Source organism: Stegodyphus dumicola, chromosome 1 (assembly GCF_044657685.1).
Source record: "Stegodyphus dumicola isolate Sdum_Otavi_A_Nest chromosome 1, ASM4465768v1".
Taxonomy (NCBI): Eukaryota; Metazoa; Arthropoda; class Arachnida; order Araneae; family Eresidae; genus Stegodyphus; species Stegodyphus dumicola.
The window spans coordinates 40,847,778-40,864,981 of NC_140768.1; the positions used below are offsets into that span (position 1 = coordinate 40,847,778).

The following is a 17,204-nucleotide window of genomic DNA, read 5'->3' on the forward strand; positions in this document are numbered from 1 at the left end:
AAAAAAAAAAAAAAAAAAGTAAAGTTCCTGGGTATTCCTTTATATCGGCAAAAGAAAACATTTTATAAAAAAACAGCTTTCATCTTTGCGGGAAATTTCTCATATTCTCAAATATTATATTCATTATGCCTTAAATTAAATGCAAAAATTTTCTTTATTTTTATGTGTGGAATTAATATGCACAATTAGTTTCTAAGGAAACAAGTACGAATTTCGCAAGCGAATTCTACGGAACCGAGTACGAATTTCGAATTCAGCAATTCGATGCTGAGAATTCTCAGCACTTCGAATGCAATTTTCAAAGTGCTTCACATAACCATAAGTAATAACCGAAATATATTCATTCCATGTATTGTTATGAGCTTAGGAAAGCTCAAGACATCAGTCAAGCAGCATGTATTAGCAACTACTTGTACTTTTAATATGGAATTTGATATAGTATGCGTGTAATATTCATATCCATTTGGATGCAAGTGTGAGTATTTCCACTTACACATAACTTCTACGCAAGAAGAAAGTTCTTTTATCTTTACATAAAGGTCGTTTTAGGACACGTGTCTTTTTTCCACTGAATCTTACATTTGTAAAAATGTTGCTACATTAAAAAGGGTTAAGATATTTAATAACTTTACCAATCTTGCACCAATTAAGTAATTATTTATTTCTAAAGATTTATTCAGATTGCAGAGGGTTTTTAACATCTTCATTCTTATCAAGAACTGTAACAAAGCAGAACATAATAGTCCCCAAGTTGATTGATGCAAGAGTTCCAACTAATTTTAGCACTGAAATTCTAATTAAAAATTAGGGTCCACCAACGGCTGAGAGGTAAAGTCGCTGAACACTGGGAGTTCGGTTCAAGACTGGAATCCCGGGGAACGGGCTGACTGCAGGGCACCCTGGTGGGTTTCGCGATATGTAATGTGTATACGAGTCAGTTCCCTTTAGAAAGTCCTCCACGAAGGCATTCCTTCCCTTAGGGAGATAGCCCTCGAGTGCTTTCCCATAAACCATACTAAGCTTCTTAAAAATCAACGGCAAGTAAAATCTTCATTTGTCTGTTTATCTTCACAACTAACGTAAGTGTTGGAATTATTGATTTATGAACTTTTTTTAAGTTCGATAACTATAAGTTTATACCCCCCCCGGGGGTCGACGTAGAGAACTCTGCGAAGTTGCTGGCTAGGATCTGTACCTATGTAGTCTCGGCCACGGGGTTTAAAATGTATGAACTTCGTGGTTCTGAAGGCCCCGGGAAAGGTCACTCATTGGCCGGTCTCGAAGTCTGGCATGTCCTGAGCGGTACGGCTCTGGTAGCCGGGTTTGCTGGGTAATGACTCACTGCGACGGGCTCGCCCAGTCGAATGGCAGATAGCAAATTAACGACCAGTGCTGTCTGGTGAATTCCAGGTGGTGCGCCACCCCTCTGAGTGGCCAGAGCGGAGGTTGAACCTCTGCGCCTGATCCTGAGAGGGAGTTGGATTTGTAGTGCGGACTTTCGTGGTCACGCGGGGTAGAGAAGTCTAGAGATTAATTAACTATAAATTTATATTTTGTTAATAAACTTCGATGTGTTTTATTATTAAACTGTACAGTTAAATAATTAGTTTGCACCAAATCAATTGTAGTTTTCTAACGCAATGTAAAATAAGGAAATTAAAGATTTAAAACGGCTATGTAAATAAGGAATGCTTATTTCGCAGTTTCTATTTCCCTAACATTTTTCAAAACTTTTTTTTTAAGAGAAGGTTGGGGGGAGATAGAGGATGAAAATATTAAAAATATTCTTCTTAAATCAACTCAGACTAAGATAAATATACAAAACCGCTGGCAGATGGCGCCACTAAACGTGAAGTGAAGGAACTTTGGACTGTTGATGAAAAAAGGAAAAAAACGCCCTACGTGAGATTCCAGGATTCGTGACCAACGACACGGCGGAAATATGGAAGCAAAAATAACAGAACTTGAAGTGAAAGACGTGAGGTTTCCCACGTCACTGACAAGCGATGGTTCAGATGCAATGGTGAGTGGTAAACCAACCTATTTTTTCATGACATAGATTTTCCGCTGCAGCAGTTGAGAGAAAGAGGTTTATGCAAATAGACACATGCAAATACTTTCTTTATTGTTTTTAAATAGAAGGAATAAGATATCTGTGATAAGTTTTCATAATAAAATTATTTCAGTGTTTTACATATCTTGGGTGTCGCTGCTCTTGATTGCATTCAATTTTTAGAAATTAATGTAGGGTAAAAATTAAATCATCTATTTACCCACAAAATTTTAGAATTCAAATTTAATAATAAAATATTAACATTTATATTAAAAATTTCACGCACGAAACTTTATTTTTGTGAAACCTTCGAATGTGTATAAAATATTTTAGGCTCATATTCATCTTGGATACGAATAAAGCTCTTTTAATTTTCTCACCGTGAAACATTCTTAAGTTCCTCGTTTTGCATAATAAGAGATATTTATAAATAATATAATATAAGCAATTTCTGAAATCTCCAAACACATTTCTGCATATACTGTACTCGTATGGAATTGCAAAAACGTGTTAACATGATTCTGCAAATGTACAGCTATGCATTTCGTGAAGATTATACTAATGAAAGATATGTAGTACGAAGTTTCTCTGAGAGGTCCACCAGCTCCTTATTTATTTTTATTAGCAAATGTATGTATTGCATGTATCCAATGCTAAAGCTGAAAAATTTCGGAATTGCGAAATCATCCAGAGGTTTTGCATATAATCAAGGTCCAGGAGAAATCTTCGTTGATGAAAAATTGAAATTAAAAGTTTAAAGTTTTAAAAAATCATGCAAGTAAACGATAAAATACACGAAAAACGTTCTTAGTGATAACGTGAAGGCAACCAATGGAAAAGAAGAAATTTTAGTGGTCAGCGGCTTGCCAACAAACATTACGTCCAAAGGGGCGTTTTTTTTTAAAGTTTTGTGTGTTACAGGTATTTATTAAATATTATGTTCTTTGCACTTAAACCATAAAATTAAATTCAACAGCAATATCGCAAAATAATTTTAAAATTAGTATGTCTTTAGAATTTCCGATACACAGTCTCGCGCGCTGGAGATAAAATTTTTTTTTTTTTTTTTTTTTTTTGTACACTATTGCCATTGCTCGCTTTGAAATCGTTGAGTTTCTTAATCAAAAACTCATAAATGCTTTACAAAATATGAAATAGATAATAAAAGAAATTCCAAATTTGGGCTTCCATATGTCCACATTCGGGTGGAAACGTACATTATTCAAAATTTGATGGCGCTGGGTACCGTTATTTTATGACAATGCGAGAAACATGCATACATTTATGCTGATTCTTAATTATTTAATTTCTTTAAATATAATACAGGGCTGTAATATTTGGTGGCAGCAGTTTGAAAAGTGAATCAACGCAGAAAGTGAATCAACGAAAAATGCCAAAACGAAATTAATAGCCCTTCTGGGCTAAAAATAAAATATTAAAAAATTAAATTATTGCAATGGCAAAATTCAAGTTACAACGTAAATAATTAATAAGTGTAAAACCAAACCAAGTTACAACGTAAATAATTAACAAGTGTGACCCTTTCATGAATGCAAATATTAAGAAGGAATAGCTAGAGCAAGCATGGCGGTAGCTAGACATTCCCTTCTTAAGATCAGATAAATGGAAAGGAATAGTTAATCCATGATGTCAATAAACAGGTACTACATTAGAATCAAATTACTTTCTTATCTGCAGCATCCGTACGAACACCATATGACCATATGAAGTGTAGGTCTCAACCTTATCTGAAGCAGGTTTGTATACTTTGAGGAATAAGTTTTTTAAAAACAAAATCTGCCGAGGGCTTTCTCGGGAGGTTTTGATGACATCCATTAATATGCTTGTTCTATTCGATGTGCAGTTTTTGGAAGCTGATTGCTGGAAGAAGAGGGAATTCTTCATTGAAAGACTAGATTATAGAAAGAGGTTTGAAATTTACGTTTAGAAATAGAGCTTGAGATGGAGTATCAGTCGCGGCACGAGGAGTGCAGCTTCGGACTGTTGATTTTTAGTTGTAGAGGAGATAAAGGCTTATGATTATTGCTTCCAGACAATCTAAAATAGTATTTGAAATTTACCACATGAAGATATCCACCACTGGCCCAAGTGTTCGATTTGAGAGTGGTCTTAGGTTCAGTCTTTCGCGTAATGGAGCCCATCACATTTAGGACCATTTGATGGACAGGTTTCAGACAGCAGAGCTATGGAAGAATCCTAGACAGCACCAATACTTACTAGGGACTTTATCATGGCAATGTTATCTCGAATAGATGAGTTACTTTGTAAATTTTCTAACTGTCAAGGAAATAAAGTATTATCAGGAAAGAATCATCCGACTGTAAAATTTAGTGTTTTCCATAACTACAAATAGAAAGTTAAATAATATGTCATTGTAAAGAAAAAATGTTGAATTCTTTTTTCACAAGTCTTCGATTTGAGTTAATTTAGTCACCCGTGTAATATCAATGCGATATGCCATTTATTTGCCAAATATGGTGTAATATTTCACTATTAACTGCTTGTAAAGCATCATAAATGCTTTGTTTAAGTTCGGGAAAACCTGTAGGCAAAGGTGGTATGAGCACGAGATCTTTGACATGTTCCCAAAGGAAGAAGTCACATGGGGTTAAGTCAGGTGACTTAGGAGGGTAGCTGTGTAGAATCAAATCATCGGCTGCACGGCGAAAAATCCAGTTGTGCGGTGGTTCTCTGTGTAGAAATTTACGATCCTCCATATGCCAACGGGGATTGCTGCACCATTTTGTTGCAAAATGAAATTTTGCATATCTTCCTTCAGCTGAGGGAAAAGCCAAATTTACAACATATCGAGGTAAGTAATACGATTCACTGATTCTTCAGCAAGAAAGAACGATCCATAAGCCTTTGATGAAGATACAGTACAAAAGACTTTTATTTTACGTATTCAGTGTAGGCATGGGCACAATCCCCAGATTTGCACATTATGGCAGTTTACTTTGCCACTTAAATGAAAGCTAGCTTTATTACTAAGTACGAGTTCATTGCAAAAATGTTCGTCTTGCACAGCCTCATACATGAAAAAACAGTAGGTTTCACGTTGCAATTCGTCACTAGGCCTCAGTGCTTGTTTGCTTTGCAATTTGTAAGGCTTAAAATGCAACGCTTGCTCAACTCAATCCAAAACGGTAGACCGAGGCATCCCAAGTGCACGATTAGCACGAATCGTCGATTTCTTTGGGACTATGTAAAAAGTCTCTTGCACTCTTTCAACATATCTGCTGAAACATAGGCTGCTCTGGACTTCTGCCTTACACAGGCACCCTTGTCACGCACATACATCCAGACATACACAGAGATAGTCAGACATCATTGTAAAAGTACTGTGGGGTTTGTGCGTATCCACTGCAGATTCACTGAAATTTTTGAACCAAAAAAATTACTTCCCTTAGCTATGTATATATGTTATCGAGAGGTATATATTAATAAATGATTATGAATAATAAAAAAATCATTTTCACTGTTTAGCACACGAAAAATAACTATTCATTGCTAGTATTTACCAGTGCGTTGAATATATTGTTATACCTAATGAATACTAAATGTATCAGTTTTATTTGTTTCAGCATGTTGATCCTGACTATTCTTGCGCCTATGTGATTCTTTCAACATCAGACGGCTGGAAGGGATATGGACTTACTTTTACCATTGGAAAGGGGACAGAAGTAGGTTCGTAGTTTTTCAAAATGTTTATTATTTTTGCTCTTTAAAATTTCATGCAGACTATTCAGAATTTGTCAGTGCAGCTTAATATGTTTTACACTCATGTCCATAAATTAAGGATAATGCAAAATCAGGCAAAGGAAGAGTTAGAAGCAAAACAAATCTGACTTATTTGTAAAGCTTATTTATTAAACAAAAGGTAAAGATCAAAAAAAGATGCTATGTGTTTGATATTATTAAAAAAATTAGCGATTTTTTCTCCCTGGAGCAAATTACAAAAAACACCTATTTACAGAAAACCAATATTACATTGTTGGTATGATTGTTAATACATTGTATGTCTCCCATACGATGCAATACAGTCCGTACAACGCCTAAGCATGCTGAGTATCAAATTATCGATCTGATCTTGGGGGATATTACACCACTCAAAAAGCAATGCTCTCCGAAGTTCCGATAGACATGCAGGAGGAGGTTGGTGGGCTGCAACTCGTCGGCCAAGCATGTCCCACACGTGATCTACTGGATTGAAGTCCGGTGAGAACGCTGGCCAGTCCATACGGGTGATATCCTCCGATTGAAGGCATTCGCTTGCGATGTTTGCACGGTGAGGACGGGCGTTGTCATCCATAAACACAAATTGTGCACCCATGGCGCCCCGAAACAAACGTACATGTTGTTTCAGAATGACGTCCCGATAGATTTGGCTTGTCATGGTTCCAATTTGAACATGCAGGTCAGTTCTGAAACCCAGAATAATTCCACCCCAAACGAGCACTCCTGCACCACCGTAACGGTGTCGTTCAGTGATGTTTTCTTGGTGGTAACGGGTATCTGGAGCTCTCTATATGAAAGTCCGGCTAGAATCAGACTATAAGCTAAACCTGGACACGTCGGAAAACATCACACAAGCCCACTGTTGCGGTGTCCACAATGCATGCTCCCTACTCCAGGCTAACCGCAGGCGACAGTGAGTTGCAGTAAGTGGAACGCATCTGACAGGTCTACGAGCATATAGACCAATCTGTCCTAAGCGTCTGTACACGGTCTGCCTTGAAATTGTCGTACCAGTGGCTGAAGAGAGCTGACGAGACAGGTCTGAGGCTGTGCTCCGCCTGTTTCTTTTGGCAGTAACTGCCAAATACTGGTCCTCATTCGGCGTTGTAACTCTGGGGCGACCTGTGCTGTAACGTCTACTCACATTACCATCATCTTGGAATCATTGCCAAAGCCTGGAGATGACACTCTGGGCAATTCCAAGTTCGTCTGATACTTCCAGTTGGGTACGCCCTTATTCTAGACGACCGATAATTCTACCACGTAAAAAATCATCCAAATGCGTCCTTTGTGTCATAACTATTCGGGTATTGCACTGAAATGCTTATAAAGCGCCTGCGAACAATTTTACTTCTTTGCCTGTATTCCTTATATATCACTCTCTTACACTCTCGTCATTGTGACGTACCATCGGTGTCATCTGGTTACTTCCTGAAATTTGCATATGATTCTTGAAGATGTGTGTAGTGATTTTACAGGTGTATATTTATTTTAGAGTTCGATTTCCGCGTGATTCCGAATTATTCTTAATTTATGGACATGAGTGTATTTCAACCAGTTCAACAATTTTTCCCATGTTAAAGTATAGAATTTTAATGCAGTTTTTGATTACAAATAAGACTCTCAGATAATGTTTAATTTGCTATGTGTCATGTGAAAATCGGGTTAAAAGAAATCACAGAGTAATACAGATTAAAGGAATGCGTTTTGCGTAAAAATAAACCGCATTTTTAAAAATTTGAAACCATGAAAAATCTGAGCGGAAAGTTAACATACTTAATGAAAAAAATTATTAATTACGTAATTATCCAGTTAATTAATTGTTAATGAAATATTACTTATGAAACTTATACTTAATGAAATAACGTTTCATAAAATGTATGCTTAAAGATTGGTTTTATTAGACTTTTGTTTCTTGTTACATTGAAACAATTTGTTTATTATTAAAGAATGAAAGTTTTTTTTAAGGAAAATTGAGTAAACGGTTAATTTACTAATAGTATTATGATATTCAGCATAAGATTATGAATAAATATATGAGCACAAAAACGAATTTCATTAGCTTCTAAGGTATTTTCTTCCTTCTTCCAGCATGTCTTCGCGGTGTAACGGTAGCGCACTCGGCACATATTTGAGATGTCCAGGTTCGAGTCCCGGCGAGGGCATTGCATATTTTTCACTTCTCCTGCTTCAAAAAATTCTAATGACTCTACAGTGGCGCCCGAACTAAAAGGTAGTGGACAATATTTCATCACCATCAAGATTTGGCGATATGAGTACCCTATTTCTCAGTCGCCCTTTAAAAGGGAAAGTATATAAGGTATTTTGTCCTTTCTTCCAGAAGGCCCTCGTGGTGCAGCAGTTACACTCTCGGTGCTTATTCGAGAGGTCCAGTTTCCTGTACCGGCGAGGGCATTGCACGTTCTTCATTTCTTCTGCTTCAAAAATCCTAATGACTGTACAAGCTTGGCAACTTAGTTTTCTCAAATGCTGAACTGGATCATTTTCAAATAAACCGCACGTCACGATAAAAGATGAAATACTGGTTATCAGAAAAATTTTAAATCTCTGTTTAGTAGACAAAACGTTATGAATAACGAAAGGAAACATTGCATGAAAGCACAAATATTCGTACATATATAAGCAGCATATATTCGTACATATAAGCAGCATATATTCGTACATATTTCATATAGCATTAATAGCTATACGAAAAATTTTAAAAAGTAATGTTACGAATTTTGTGCAGTGTAACACGAATGGCCTCAAGCAATGCGCAACTTTGCAGGAAAAATAAAAGTACAGGGGCAAGTCTATTTAAGGTTTATGACTATCTGGCTGAATTGGCGTGATATCGCCAGGCTTTCAATGGTTTTTGGCGACTAATTTTTGCCGCCAAATTTTGCGATAAATAAGCAAAAGTCCCCAAACATGGTGACCATTTGACGACGTTTGGCTCCGGTCCTTGTAGTTATAACTGCACTTGGGCTAAATACCAATGTAACTGAACAGTATACGGCCCTTATATGTAATTGAAACCGCATATGCCTTCCAGTTATTTCGAGAAATGGAAGGTACTGGAAATTTCTCTGCTGGAAAAAAACTACAAAAGACCTGAGAGAGTCTAAAAGATAAAAATAATTTATAAATATTGCTTCTTGAAAGATTATGTTAATTAAATAAAGAGATATTAAAAAAACCTCTTTTTCAGACGAAAAGTTGCTATTCAGTTCAGTAAAAGAGCTTCCCATTTTTAATATCGGACAGAAAACAGACCATATTTTTTAGTTTCATTGCCCTTTTCCCCCCATGAAGATTACAGTCTAGGGCACTGAATACTGCAAAGTTAATTTATGCTACAATAAGATCAAAAACTGTAACATTAAAAATTCAAATCCCTTGGAGGCGGTCATTCAACAAACCTCGCAGAACCTGAAGAATATTCGAAACTGGAATAAATGGACCGTCAAGCTACTTAACCAGATAAATAACAATTAGAAAGGCAGTTCGTATATACGAGGAATGTTTCCAAAGTTCTATGAATTCAAGTATAATTTTTTATTTCGTCAATTTTCATCAGTATTACAATGCAGGTTTTCAACGTAATACCCATTTAGTTGAATGCATTTATTACAAGAAAAACTAATTTCTTAAGCCGTCCTCAAAGTAGTGTCTCCTAAATCCGCCTACTTATGGCAATGGTTAACCCATTAACTGCCAAATTTTTATTTCATCAATTTTTATTTTATTTCTGTTAGTTTACATCTAAATAATAAGAAAAACATGTTTTTCTCATAAATGCGTCAATTTTTTTTCAGAATTTTTAAATTTAAGTCCGATCACCAAATGGGGATCATTGCTGATACTATCTACTTTTAATGCCAGCGTTCAAAACAGTCTACGTGTAATCCAACATTACATTTTCCATATTGTTTTCTTGCATTTGTTTTGCACACTGCACATTTTCATTGTTTACCATTTTCAGTCCGTTCAATATAATGATTACCAGATGTTCTGATAACAGTAGGAACACGATTAATTGATGCTTTAGTGAAAGAATTCCTTCCATCCTTTTTTGCATCTGAGAGTTCTGAAGATAAAGCAAGATATCCTCTAGCAACCATCCTCCTAAAATACATTACAATGGGATTTTATCATTTGAAATACAATACAGTAAGTGGGCGTTAATCAGTGTTACGTCGATGGCATTAGTAAGCAAAGGAAAATACCATTTTTCCCCCTTATTCTGATTCTGTATTTTTGAACATTCCAATCCATCTTGTCTACTCCACCCATGTATTCGTTATATTCTGATATTAGTTTGGGTTGTGGTACTTGAATATCTTTCTTCTCTGTTCTACTCCATCGCCTCTGATATCTCACCTCTGATATTGGTTCGATAGTTTCATGATTAGACAGAAGCCTTACACAACTGTTGTCATTCCACGTGACAGCTAAAATTTCATTACGGGAATCAAATCTGTAGTCATATGCCCGCGTTCTTTTTTTCCTTATCTCTTTGTTGCAATAGGACATTTGTTCATTCTCTTGAATCGAACAGTTCCTGTTGCTCTAACGTCAATGTCCTGCAAATTTTTCATCAGAGAAAATCTTGTGAAAAAATTGTCGAAGTAAACTTTATGAGCATTTGGTGTCTGAAGAATAGATACCATCTGAAGGACAACATATGTCCCGAGTCCACTGATGCTTTCATTATCTAATTTCTTTGATTTGCCTTCATACACTTGAGTCTGATAACAATATCCAGTTTGTGAACAACAGATAGCCCATTGTTTGAACCCAAACCGCACTGGCTTAACACGTATAAATTGTTTGAGGTAGTGATGTCCATAGTAACGAACCATTTGTTCGTCAATGCTCAGATTTTTAGAAAACACCCCAAATTGTTGAAATTTGTCATTCAGCTTGTCAATCAATGGGCGAATCTTGAAGAGGTTATCACGTTCACCTAGTGGAATCCTTTCTAAATCGGAGTTGTCACTGATATGTAGGTACCGTTTAATTTCCAGATACCTATTCCAACTCATGCATGCTCTAACACACAGAATATTCATGTCTTCATCTTCACACCAATATAATTGTTCTTGCGGAAGTGAATGATAACCAGTGAAAAGAAGTATTCCAATAAATGTTTTTAGGCACTTATTAGAAAGCTGAAATTGATGATTGTTTTTCTGTCTGGCGTATATTACAGACTGCTGGACAATATAGGTGACAGTTTCATTATCAAAAAGTATTTCAAAACATTCTACCGGGGATTTTCCCCTGAGTTTTCTAATGACATAATTTCGCCTTGTCTCTACAACGTCAGAATTTTCATATAGTTTTGAGTACTTAGGTTGCTTCTTTTTCCAATTGGAAGTCAATACTTCTTTTCTCTTTTTAGCAGGTGGTAAGCCGGTACCTTTTGTTACTTCATTTGCTGAAGATTCAGCTGCATTCACTAAAACATTTTCCTCAAATCCTGCCACACGGTGAATTTCAACACACCTGGGAACATTAAGTGGTTCTTCATCATCAATTAAGTTGTCATCCATGTCCTCATTATCTGAAATCTCATCAACCCGCTCTGGTGGAATTTCAACAATATCTATGGGGCTATTATCGTCAGATGCAAAAAAACCATGAGAATTTACAATTTCTTTTAAAGAAAGATATTTTTTAAGCGACATTTCCTGGAAAAAAAAGAAAAACATTTTTTTTTTTTTTTTTTACAATTTCAGTCAGTATCAGCCATGATCCCCGAATGGGGATCGATATACCTAGGTTCATTGTATCCATCCAAATTACAGTATCAGGATAAATAATATATAAATACATTAATTACTTACCAGTGATCAAGGGAAATTCAGTCAACAAAAATAATTGTTCCCAAAGTAACTTTTTTGTGCTTTGAAAATAACCGTATTATTTTTCTCGTGAAAAGTAACGAGAGAGCAAGAAAAATAAACTTGTTTAAGATTTCTACCCTTTGTTGCAATCTTCAGGAAAGCATGACCACCCAGGGACCACCCAGGTGCAACATGATGTCACAATGTATAGAAATGTAGGCGATCATGGCAGGGAATGGGTTAAACTGTCATATCGACCAAGCCCTTTAAGATTTTTTCTTTTTCATCTGGAAACAGATTTGGGAACCGAAATGTGGGAACAGAATACTCCTTGCAGACTTTGAACAGCTTCTGAAGGGTTCACACACTCTTTCCACAAAACGAAAAGGACTGCTCTTCGCAGCTTTCGTGGTTGCAAAAAAACGTGCTACAGAACTACGTAGTCAAATACAGACGCAGTTCGCAACTGAATTGAATTAAATTACGCAGTTTAATTGAACTAAACATACACAAGATAGTTGCATAAATTTATCAAGCCTTGTCTATGACCGATAACATTTCATATACTCTAGGAATTGAACTAGAGTTCAGTTCCTAAAACTTCGTAAACACCGTACGTAGTATACTCTCAGATCCAAGACTATCAGAGTATCAGTACATAAATGGCTCTCTGGGGTATGAAGATAATCTGAAAATGTGCTAAAATCAGTTAGTAATGATTTAATGTATATCGATTAAAAAAAAAAAAAAAAAAAAAAAAAAAAAATCTGAAATGTCTCAAATGTTTCAGATTTTAAATTACGTCCAAAGGGACTTTTTTTAACATTTTGTGCGTTATATTTATTTATTAAATTTTACGTTCTTCGCACTTAAACCGTAAAATTCAGTTCAACAGCAATATGGCAAATAGTTTTAAAATGAGCATATATTTAAAATTTCCGATACAGAGACTCACGCGATAATGTTTTTTTTCTGTACAACGTTCCCATTGCTCGCTTTGAAATCCTTCAGTTTGTTAATCAAAAATTCGTTAAAGTTTTACAAAATATGAAATCGATAATAAAACAAATTCAAAATTTCAAATTTGGTCTTCCACATGTCCATATTCGTAGGAGGATTACGTCATTCAAAATTCGATGGCCCTATGTAGAGTTGTTTTATCACAATGCGAGAAATATACATGCATTTATGCAAATTTTTCATTATTTAATTTCTTTAAATATAACACAGGGCGATAATACTTCGTGGCAATAGTTTGAAAAGTGATTCGCCGTTTGTAGTGAATCGACGCAAAATCGCAAAACGAAAACAATAGTCCTTCAAGGACAAAGCCCCTTTGGACTAAAAAGCAGTGTTTTAATTGGAGTTGCATTTCATATTTTGCTGAATTACACTAAAGTGTAGTGAGATGTTACATATATTTATATTACAATGGACATTCATTCTTGTCTTTTGAAATAGATATAATCCTCTTTTCTGTGATTATATTTTTGATAAAATTGTATTTTTAAGCAATATTATAAAGTAAAGAACAATATATATTTTGACTTAATAATAATAATAATATATTTTTTTCTTTTTAGTCGTAACTGCTGTGAAAGCTTTATCACGATTATTTATTGGCCGGAATTTAATGTCAATTTACAACAACTTTGCTAATTTCTGGAGAGAACTGACAAGTGATTCTCAGCTGAGATGGGTAAAATTTATCTTTGTTTAGATACTTAAAACTCAATGTTTTTTTTAAATCTTGCATATTTTTTATAGTGCATAAGCAGTTTCTGTCTGGGTAGGGAATTTTGATTTTGATCAGGAGATTATTGAAACATTCACAATGCTTGTTGTCAAGAGGAACTCAAAGATGCTGACATGCGTAATCTACATTGCCTTCCGTGTACATTTGTTTCTTCCCTCTTCTTCACTAAGAAGAAAAAATAATGATCTCCCCCTCCCTCCCTCCTCCCCCCCCAAAAAACTGAAATGTTTTAGATTTTAAATTACGTCCAAAGGGGCGTTTTTTTAACGTTTTGCGTGTCACTTTTATACTCGTATATTAAATATCATGATATCATGTTCTTTGCACTTAAACTATAAAATTTAGTTCAACAGCAATGTCACAAAATAATTTTAAAATGAGCATATCTTTAGAGTATCCGATAAACAGTTCGAGGCGTTGGAGATAAAAAAAATTGTTTTCCCCGTAGAGTGTTGCCATTGCTTGCTTTTAAAGCGTTGAGTTTGTTACTCAAAAATTGGTTCAAATTTTACAAAATAATGAAATCGATAATAAAACAAATTCCAGATTTCAAATTTGGGATTTCAGATGCCCATATTCAGTGGATGATTACGTTATTCACAATTTGATGGCTCTAGATACCGTCGTTTTATCACAATTACATACATTATTTAATTTCTTCAAATATAATGTAGGACAATTTGTGGCAACAGTTTGAAGAGTGACCCAATATTTATCCGACACAAAATGCCAAAACGAAAGTCCTTCGGGACTCAAATCCCTTTGGACTATAAAAAAAAAAAAAAAAAAAAAAAAAAAAAAAAATTCTGAAATGTTTCAGATTTTAAATTACGTCCAAAGGGGCGTTTTTTAACATTTTGTGTGTTACCTTTCTTTATTAAATATCATGTTCCTCGCACTTAAACCATAAGATCCAGTGCAACAGCAATATCGCAAAATAGTTTTAAAACGAGCATATCTTTAGAATTTCCGATACAGAGACTCACGCGCTGGAGATAAAAATGTTTTTTCTGCACAACGTCGCCATTGCTCGCTTTGAAATCCTTGAGTTTGTTAATCAAAAATTCGTCAAAGTTTTAAAAAATAGGAAATCGATCATAAAACAAATTTCAAATTTCAAATTTGGTCTTCCACATGCTCATATTCGTTGGAGGATTACGTTATTCAAAATTCGATGACTCTATGTACCGTTATTTTATGACAATGTGAGAAATATACATACATTTACGCAGATTTTCATTATTTAATTTCTTCAAATATAATGCAGGACTCTAACATTTTATGGCAACAGTTTGAAAAGTGAACTGACATTTATCCGTCCGACGCAAAATGCCAAAACGAAACTAATAGTCCTTCGGGATTCAAATCCCTTTGGACTAAAAAAACCACTTCAGATTTTTATATTATTAAACCCCAAGGGGCGTTTTTTTTATAACGTTTTGTGTGTCACCTTTATTTATTAAATATCAAGTTCTTCTCACTTAAATCATAAAATTCAATTCAGCAGCAATATCACAAAATATTTAAAACAGCATATCTTTAGAATTTCCGATTCACAGTCTCGTGCTCTGGAGATAAAAATGTTCCCCCCCCCGTACAGTGTTGCCATTGCTCGCTTTGAAATCGATGAGTTTCTTAATGAAAAACTCATAAATGCTTTACAAAATACAAAATATGAAATAAAGCACATTCCAAATGCCAAATTTAGTCTTCCAGATGCCCATATTCGGATTGAGACGTACGTTATTCAAAATTTGATGGCTCTAGATATCATGTTTCATCACAATGCGAGAAACATACATATATTTATGCAGATTATTCATTATTTAACTTCTTTAAATATAATGCACAGCGATAATATTTGGTGGCAACAAATCGAAAGTGATACGCCGTTTATTGTGGAGCAACGGAAAATGCCGTTTCGAGACTAATACCCCTTTTAGGACTAAAGTCTCTTTTGGGCTAACAAGGATTGAATTAACAAATAACGATTGTTTCAGTTTGATATTTGTTTGGAAAGACAAAGTCTCTTTTTCTTCTTACATTTGCTTTTATAATTTCAAAATTACTTTCTTTTGTTAGAAGTTTTAAAGAATTAGTTAGAAATTATTCTTTTTTAGTATTTCTATTATCATAATTTTAACTTCAGCAAAGTAAATTATTGAGGCCCGGTGGCGCAGTGGCTAGCGCATTTCGCAGCAGCACCACAGGTCCGGGGCTCGATTACCGGGCTGGGACAAAGTCTCTTTTTCTTCTTACATTTGCTTTTATAATTTCAAAATTACTTTCTTTTGTTAGAAGTTTTAAAGAATTAGTTAGAAATTATTCTTTTTTAGTATTTCTATTATCATAATTTTAACTTCAGCAAAGTAAATTATTGAGGCCCGGTGGCGCAGTGGCTAGCGCATTTCGCAGCAGCACCACAGGTCCGGGGCTCGATTACCGGGCTGGGCAAGGATGACGTGCCTTTCATCCCTTGATTTCCATCACTTGGGTCGATAGAACAAACTGACCACTTGTTCAGGGCATATGCTTACACACCCCGGGACTCATGGTCGAGAAAGCAGATTTCGGGCACTGCAGGCCTTTGTCCATTAGGTCTGTTACGCCACTGAGTTTAGTTTAAAGTAAATTATTGATGATATATTGTTAAATTAATATTATTACATTATATTTGAAGTTTCAGAATTTCTTATGCAGCGTTTGAAAATCCATTAATTAATATTTTCTTTCTGTCAATTTAATTGTATTTGTCATTAGAAGAACAAAGAATATTTTTAAAAAAATATTTTTGAATTAAAATAAATTTGATAGTTCATTAGACGAAATAATTAGATAGGAAAACTTTTTCTTGTGATAATTATTGCTTAGATTTATAAGATTAGATTTGTAAGATTTATAGATAATTATTGCTTACATTTAACATTATCTTGATAGACATGATATTTTAATTAGTTCAAATTCGCTGTCATTATTGTTAATCGTTATTAATTTGCTTAGATGGAAACTGAGTTAGGAAGTACGACAGAAGTACTTCGCTTTTAAAATGCGCTTTACCTTATCATAAATATGTTTTAAATATGTTCTTAATATTTTTTAAAGTTCTTTTAATCACTGCTTTTCAATAATATTTTAAATGAGGTTGGTTACGAGGATTTGATCTCGTTATGCTAAAGGTAGAGGCATTTTGAATTTCTTTAGAAATTTGAGTGAGCAGAGCGAGATAGTTTTCCTTTAATGTCATAACTAAATGTTGCGCTCTCTTTGATAGTGACTTCCGTTTGAATTTGTGTTTCGTATTTAATGATGAAAAAACTCTAGATAACTAAATTTACTTTTTAATTGCAACTAAAAATCCTTAGATATTCCTTTTTTCTACGGAACTCGGCATTTTGGTACATCCCTTCCCTGAAATAATTTAGAGAAAGCGTTCTTATGATATCTTTTTCGTAATTCTCACTGTTTTCGATAACTGTATTTACGAGTGATTGTATTATATATGCATAATATGATAATTGTATATTATGTATTATATAAAGAAGAAATTATGTGTGTTTGTTCGCGATTAACTCAGCCATTACTATAGATATCGTCACCATACTTTCTACAATTCTTTTGTAGGTCCACTTTTTTCTAAAAATAAAAGTAGCTAAAATTAGAGGTATTAATTGAAAACTCTGAAAACGCTAATTTTCGCCCTCATTTTTCCGAGTGGCAACAGTCTCGCACGCTGGAGATAAAAATCTGCTTTATTTCGAAAAGTGTTGCCACTGCTCGCTTTCAA

At 34.7% G+C, this 17,204-nt stretch overlaps 1 protein-coding gene across 1 annotated transcript in view; it reads left to right on the forward strand.

Moving 5' to 3' along the window:
- Positions 1-1,867: 1,867 nt before the first annotated feature.
- Positions 1,868-17,204, forward strand: part of LOC118185228 (mitochondrial enolase superfamily member 1-like) — a 101,235-nt gene continuing 85,898 nt past the window's right edge. The window contains exons 1-3 of the mRNA XM_035355056.2: positions 1,868-2,023; positions 5,659-5,761; positions 13,248-13,363. Coding sequence (XP_035210947.1) covers positions 1,943-2,023; positions 5,659-5,761; positions 13,248-13,363 — 300 coding nt within the window. The 5' untranslated portion in view covers positions 1,868-1,942. The remainder of the gene's footprint in view (positions 2,024-5,658; positions 5,762-13,247; positions 13,364-17,204) is intronic.